General features: G+C 32.0%; 1 protein-coding gene across 2 annotated transcripts in view; it reads left to right on the forward strand.

Annotated features, from left to right (window-relative positions):
• Positions 1-4,288, forward strand: part of ZFYVE16 (zinc finger FYVE-type containing 16) — a 42,700-nt gene extending 38,412 nt beyond the window's left edge. Inside the window, exons 17-18 of one of the 2 annotated variants that reach the window (XM_006913183.3) lie at positions 104-271; positions 2,094-4,193. In XM_006913183.3, the coding sequence (XP_006913245.1) occupies positions 104-271; positions 2,094-2,255 (330 nt within the window). In that variant the 3' untranslated portion in view covers positions 2,256-4,193. Of the gene's footprint in view, positions 1-103; positions 272-2,093 lie in introns of both variants that reach the window. The other variant, XM_025047857.1, reaches the window with a different exon arrangement.
• The last annotated feature ends 3,131 nt before the right edge of the window (positions 4,289-7,419 follow it).

Genomic DNA, 7,419 nt, shown 5'->3' on the forward strand with positions numbered 1-7,419 from the left:
TAACATTGGAATTTTATTAATAAAGCTAAATTGAAAGTAGCAATTGTTGCATTTTTAAAGATACTTTTAATTATGACTTGTTTCCTAATTAAATATATTTCAGGTCTTCTACTTTCTAAAGGACCAGGATTTATTTGTTTCAGCAACTCGTTATCAATTTGCAAAAGAAATAGCCATGGCATGTAGTGCTGCACTGTGCCCTCATCTGAAAACTCTAAAGAGTAATGGGATGAATAAAATTGGCCTAAGAGTTTCCATTGACACTGATATGGTGAGGCATGTTTTTGTGATGTATTTTTTAAATGATTGTATCATAAAATAATTAAAAGCTTTTTCTTTAACTTTTTATTTTGAGATGAAGACAACTAAAATTTGTTGAACATCAGTGTGTGTACACTTCATGTACATTATCTCCTTTACCCTCCACAGCAAGTCAGCAAGCTTTTTTTTTTGTAAAAGGCTAGACACTAAATATTTTAGGCATTTTAGGCATTATGGGCTGTGTGATTTATTTCACAACTGCTCAACTCTGTCATTATAGTGCAAAAGCAGCCATAAACAGTATGTAAACTTAACAAGCTGGGCTGTGTTCCATTGAAACTTTGTTTATAAAAACGGTGGGCCAGGTTGGCTCTCAGGCCATAGTTTGCTAACCCCTGCTCCACAACAATCCTGCTTGATAAGTAGGTTTTAAAATTTATTATTCTGAATAGATACTATAGTCAGGTGATTGATTTAAAATTACAAAAGTCGAAGTATTTATGTAACAGGATCACCTCATTGAACATTTCTAGAGAGCATCATTCACGCTGTAGCCTATGTAACTGGCCCCTTAACTCCAGGCTACAATGTAAATGGTGCCCAGTAGAGTTGTATAAGGTAATAGATTTGGAAAGATCTCCTTCCTGTTCTTATCTCCAAACTCTAGTGTCCACCTCCATACTCCCTCTCATTCTTCCTTTCTGGTTAGGCAATCAAATGTTACCCATTTCTACATATTCTTTGTGATTTTATGCATGCAAATAAGTATGTATGTCCTTTTCATTCCTCCTTTACATAGCTTTTTTTTTTTTTACCTTTTTTAACTTAATGTACTTTAGAGATATTTCATGTTATTACATATTCTTTTTAACAGTGGCATAGTAGTAGTTTATATATAAATATATCGTAATTTAACTAATTCTTATGCATGTTCGGTATTTACAGATTGACACTTAGGTTATCAACAATATTTTCTTTTTGCATAAGTATGAGTATATAAGAAACATTCCTAGAGTAGAATTGTCAGGTCCAAGTATGTACTCAATAGGTATTACCATGTCTGAAGTAGAGGTTATGCCAATTTATGTTTCTATCACAATTTATGAGATCATTCCTTCCCCCCACATCCTTATCAAAGTAGTATGTAATCAAACTTTTGAACTTTGCCAATCTGATAGGTGGAAAATGGTACTCTAGTATTATTTTAATGTGCATTTCTGTTTCCAGTATAATAGTTTTCAAAGCAGGTTCTTCATTATAATGGTTTATCTCATATGAAAGAGTTCATATGCTAATTTGCTTTTCTTCAGCCAGGATGTGTTACATTCATAGTTTTTATTGGAAAGAACTTATATTTTCATCTCACTGTTAAAATTTCCTTTTTCAATAATTATTTATTTGAGTAGACACTCTTAATATGTTTTTAGTCAAATGTATTAAAATGTACTTTTCACCAGCAACATTAAATTCAAATGTTGAATATTGAAACAACAAATACAAAATATTTTAAAGTTGATTACTTTTCTTTAATACCATGGGGTTTTTATTTAAGTCATGTTGGTAGTCCTCCAATATGTTCACGTGTTCATTGAGAAGAAACCTAAAGAACGAATTACTAACAATTTTTTTTTATTTTTATAACATTTGTGAGAAAGAAAATTACAATTTATGTAGTAGATGGATAAAAGAAATATGAGAATATAAGATTTTATGAATAAAATTCAAGAATTTTCTTAACATTCTTAAACTGAATATTTTTAGTTTATTTTACATGAGCTAAACAAGATTGCTCATTTTCTAGGGTTGACTTATCCAGATTTTTTTTTTTTCAGGTTGAATTTCAGGCAGGATCTGAAGGCCGACTACTTCCTCAGCATTATCTAAATGACCTTGATAGTGCTCTAATCCCTGTGATCCATGGTGGGACCTCCAACTCTACTAGTTTACCATTAGAAATAGAATTAGTGTTTTTCATTATAGAAAATCTTTTTTAGTGAAAAGATTTTAGTGAGTCAAATTACATATTGCAAACTGATTTGTTAAAACTAACTCTAGCACTAAACCTGAAATGCCACAAACACTAAAAGTAATTATGTTTGATGTTTGAAACACATAAGCTTTGCTTTTTAGTCAGGAATGATCTTTTTAAATCATTAGCACAATTTAAATCTCTGAAAATTGAAGAGATCCAGTTTTTGAAGCTTTACACTTAATACAAATACTAAAAAGACAAGGATTTCTTCTGTCTTTAAAAAATTTGTAGCATTTCCTGTGTTATTCAAATGCTATGCCAAAGTATCTGCACTTAGGTATACCTCTTTATTCCAAGATCAATTTTAATGAAGGCTCTTTTCAGATGTAACCTCATAAGGGAAATAACTGTTTTCTGTATATGCCAGTTAGATTACTGGTTTCTAAAGTCTATTAAAAATGTATTTCAATGGCATAGACCAGTTTCCAGATCTTAGACTTAATATAATTGTTTGAATAAGGCAGATAACTTATTTGTGTAATTGGAGTGGTGACCTACCTCCATGACTAGATAAACTGTTTGGATTAAAATCAGAATTTTGTCTTCTTTCTTCTCAAATTATATATATATATGTGTGTATATATCTGTATACACACACACATATATGGTTTTTTCTTGATTAAATAGGTATTCTTAAAATAATTGTGGGTGCTTCAGGATTTTGTGCTTCTATATTTATGTTTTTATAGCAAGAATGTGATTCGGTATGTGTTTTATAAATCTTTAATAATTTATAAATGGGTAATATTTTTATATTGCAGTGCATTAGTTTTTCTCCTTTCTTTCCAAAGTATACCACTGTATTTACCACTTCTAAGAGTGATTGACGACAGGCCAGGTGACCCTCGAAATAGTCATTATGTAGCAATAAATGAAGCCTGAAACAGGTTGTTTTTTTTGTTTTGTTTTGTTTTTGTTTTTTTTTTACTTTTAAACCTTTAAAGTTTCTTGGCAAGTCTACATATTTTCATTGGCACGAATGTTTTAAATACAGATTTTAATGAACTAATTACTTTTGCATATTTTAAATTCTTTATATGGTAGTTATTTTTTTATAACAGAATATTAACATAAGTTAAATTCTATGTATTTAAAACTGTTACAGAGCTTTCCTCTTTACTTCACAGAGCAAAATAAGAAAAGTATGAAATGGGCATATTTTAGTCCTGTCATTTAAGTTATATAAAATATCATTATTTTGATGCTTTATTCTTATGTGGAATATATGTTTTTGTATCAAAAACACTTGTATATCTCAAGAAAAAGAAATTATACTAAATAGCCCTGTTTTAAGAAAAATATGAAGCAACTCAGTTGAAGACCACATAGGGTTATAACTCAGGAACTAAGGTCTCAGGCTAGGAGAGACTAGGAATTTTAATCAGATTGGTCATATGGTTCCTCTTGAATCACATCTATAGTACTAGCCAAAGACACAGTATGTAGGAGAATATCAGTCTTCTGGAAGAAGCTCCTTCATAAACAATGTAAAATGTTACAGATATTAAATAAAGTGGCAAAAGGTAATAACTTATGAAATTTATTGAAACAGTATAAGGTAAAAACAATTATATATCAAACACAATTTATGTTTTTATATAGTATGTTTATTTTGCAACATAAATTATTGCACAATCTATGAATAAGAACTTACCTTAAAATAACCAAACAGTGGAAGGCACTTTCCATGATGGGATAGCTTTGGATTTGTTTTCAAAAAATCTCTACATTTAATAAAAATTGGAATGATGTGCCTTTGGAGGCACATTTTAAAGTATTCTTTGTAGATGTATGTTTCTGAATGCATTTGTTACTTATTTGATCATGTTCTTCACATTGGTACTTAATTTGAAATTTTAATTTTTTAAAGCTGAAAAAATACAATGGTTCTTTATACTCACTTCTGCAATGATCTGTTTTTGCTTTCATGCCTTTTAATACTACTCTCTCTGAATTTTGAAACATGAAGTAAAATCTAACTCATTGTTTTCTGTAGCCATCCAACAAACTTTGTGTCTATATATTTGCCATATGCAGAGCACTTTATTAGCCTTCACTGGTTGCAAGATGAATAAAATAGTTCTTTCTCTCTCAGAGCTGATTATGTGAAGCAGATCATTAACAAAGTAAAAGTAATTGCTATAATAGAGATATGGATCTTGACTAGGTAGTTGGAAAACAACCCAGGAGGATAGCCATACCAGTAATGAGAAGGCAGCCTGAGAATCTGTTAGATAGTGGGCATTAAACTTGTCTAGGCAAGAGTTGAAAATCTGAAAAGTAGTAATGTGTAAAAAGACCAAACTTTCCTTTTTAGGGCAATTTACTTTAGAGTCTTCTGTTTTGTGTGAATATTTTACCAAAAATTTAACTATAAAAGTAGTAGCCTAGAAAATCAAAAGCAAGCAAGCAAGAAAGCATGGGTGAGTAGTTGACATATTTGAAGCAGGGAAAGCTAAAGCAAGGAGTAGAAGAGAAAGTGGGAGTAAAAGATCAACTGAGAAAACAATGAATCTAGTTTGCAAATAACATTGGCATGTTATTTGTAAGAGGTTAGACATTATCCCAAAGATAATGGTGAATTGAAGGATATTAGTCTGGAGAGAGACAAATCATCAAAGTATAACCATAGGACAGGACAGCAAGACACCTGCAAGGGCACAGGTGAGGCAAGTGTATATTCTGGTCAAGAAAATTTCCACAGGAGGAAAATCTCCACAGGCAGCATCTAAGTGTTCGATAATGAGGCACACAGTTCATAGAGCTATGCTCTGAGGAAAGAGTAAGGGGACTACAAGTTATAGATCCTTGAGTTTACTCTGTGGGATGGACATCTGAGAGGGTATCCAAATAAGAAGCCTCTTATTGTGGTAAAATCTTAACTTCCTGATCCATTGGTCAGGAAGAGTGTGTATGGAGTTTTCCAAGGGCTCACAAATCCAGCTCCAGTATGGTTAGGAGGAAAAATAGAAGATATATCTGAAGCACTCATGAGAGTTCAAAGAAGCTGTTGAGAAGTGGCTTTGGAAAGGAAAAGCAGAGCCAGTGAGGACTGCCTTCATTACCCCTGGGAAGAGTTCTCTTTCTTGAAAAGGAACTGGGAAGGGTCAATGCAGATAAAGAGAAACACATATATCAAAGACCAAGTTTGGAAAATAATACCTTCAGGAAAAGGCAAGGAAAAATACAGGCTTTGCAGACATAAAACCTGAGATTGAACACCAATTCCATCATTTAGTAACTGCATGATCTTGAATATATTATTTAAACTGTCTTAAAAAAAAAAAAAGTAGTAGTCTGACTGTGGTGTCTCAATTGCCTAAGTTTATAACAGACTGGATTTAGGTATTTTGTAAATAACAGAACATCTTTTTTTAATAGCAAGCATAACTTTGATAAATTGACTCAAAATTTAAAAGATAGTATCTTAAATCAGAAACTTCCAAGCCATCCTAGGTTTTAATTTTCTTCTTCGTGATTAAAAAGAGTTTCATATATTTAATATATATACATGATTCAAATATCAGAAAAAAATATTAAAAACTTAACAGAGTTAATTTTACCTCCCACCTTGTACACATCTACTTTGTTCTTCCCATTCAATCTCGACAAGTAATCATTTTTATTAGTTTCTTGTGTATCTTCCCATGGTTTAGGTGCAGTAGCAGCAAATACAAATATATACTATATATTTTTCTTCCCTTTATTTTTTATAAAAACGTAGCATGTTTACATTGAAGAACACAATATCAATTACTCTTCAATTACTTTGAGTTATGTGGTTTATATTTACAATCTTAAAGGTTTCATTGCTTCTCAAACATTTTTACTCAGTGATTGATAAAAGTGTCTTACTGCAAAAAGGCAAAAAGAAAATCCACTGTTGGAATTATGACCATATGTTTCAGTAGGAGGACTACATTTCTCTTAACAAAACTTTTACTACTAAAACACTTGCAAGGTTATTTTTTATTTGAGCTGTATTTAAAAACTTTATGTTTTTCCTACCAGACACTAAGCCTCACCTTCTAAATTTATCTGTACCACTTAATTGACTCATTGGTATTTTTTTTTTTAACCAATGATTAGTTTTAAATCTATATTCTGTGTTTTGGATTTAGCTTGGAATGATACATAATTTAATATGTAACACCTGTTGGGAAATACTTTCTGCATTTGCACTGATAAAATTATGACTATTTTCATGCTTTTTACAAATGAAGAAATAGGTCTAATTCCAGTGCTTTATTACGAACCTCTAAATGTAATAAGGAAAGAGCCTCTTTCTTCTGGTAAAATAAGATCTTGACAGCCTCTAAGATAGCCCACAATGATCCCTACCTCCTGGTTTTCACACCCTTGTGTAATTCCCTCCCACATTGTACTATTGTTGGTCTTTGCTACCAATAGAATACAGCGGAAGGATGGGATTCCATTTCCAAGATTTATGTTATAAAAGACTATGGCTTCCATCTTGGTGCATTTCTCCCCATTCTTCTTTTGTCCCTCTCTCCCTTACCTTCCTGTCTCTCTGTCTGTCTATCTGTCTGTCTGTCTCTGTCTCTCTCTGCTCCCCCGCCCCCGCCTTTCTATTGGATCACTCATTCTTGGGAAAGCCAGTTGCCATGAATGGGCAGCCCCATCGAGAGGCTGCCTGGCAAGAAACTGAAGTCTCCTGATAAGAGCCACGAGTGGAAATGGATCCTCCAACCCCACTCAAACTTTTAAATTGCAGCTCAAGCCAATAGTTTGCAACTTCATGGGAACCACTCAACTAACCATCTCAGATTTCTCAATCTCAGAACTGTCAAATAATAAACATCTGTTGTTTTAATCTGCTAAGTTTTCTAGTGGTTCATTATTTGTAGCAACTAATATTAGATAACTAATACAAGATACTTATATCATTGAGCAGCTGTAAGTAAAAATTGCTAAAAATTATCAATTACTTTGACATAATTAGCATATTTCTTATCAACATTTATGGATTACATGCCACAAGTAGTATGTGATAAGTGCAGGAAATATTAAGAGAAAAAGTAGGATTTGGCCATATAGAAACAAAAATGCAATTGTGGGAAACTTCCTATTTTTGGAAATTACATGGTAAAATATTTAGATTAATG

This window comes from Pteropus alecto, unplaced genomic scaffold (assembly GCF_000325575.1).
Source record: "Pteropus alecto unplaced genomic scaffold, ASM32557v1 scaffold20, whole genome shotgun sequence".
Lineage (NCBI taxonomy): Eukaryota > Metazoa > Chordata > Mammalia > Chiroptera > Pteropodidae > Pteropus > Pteropus alecto.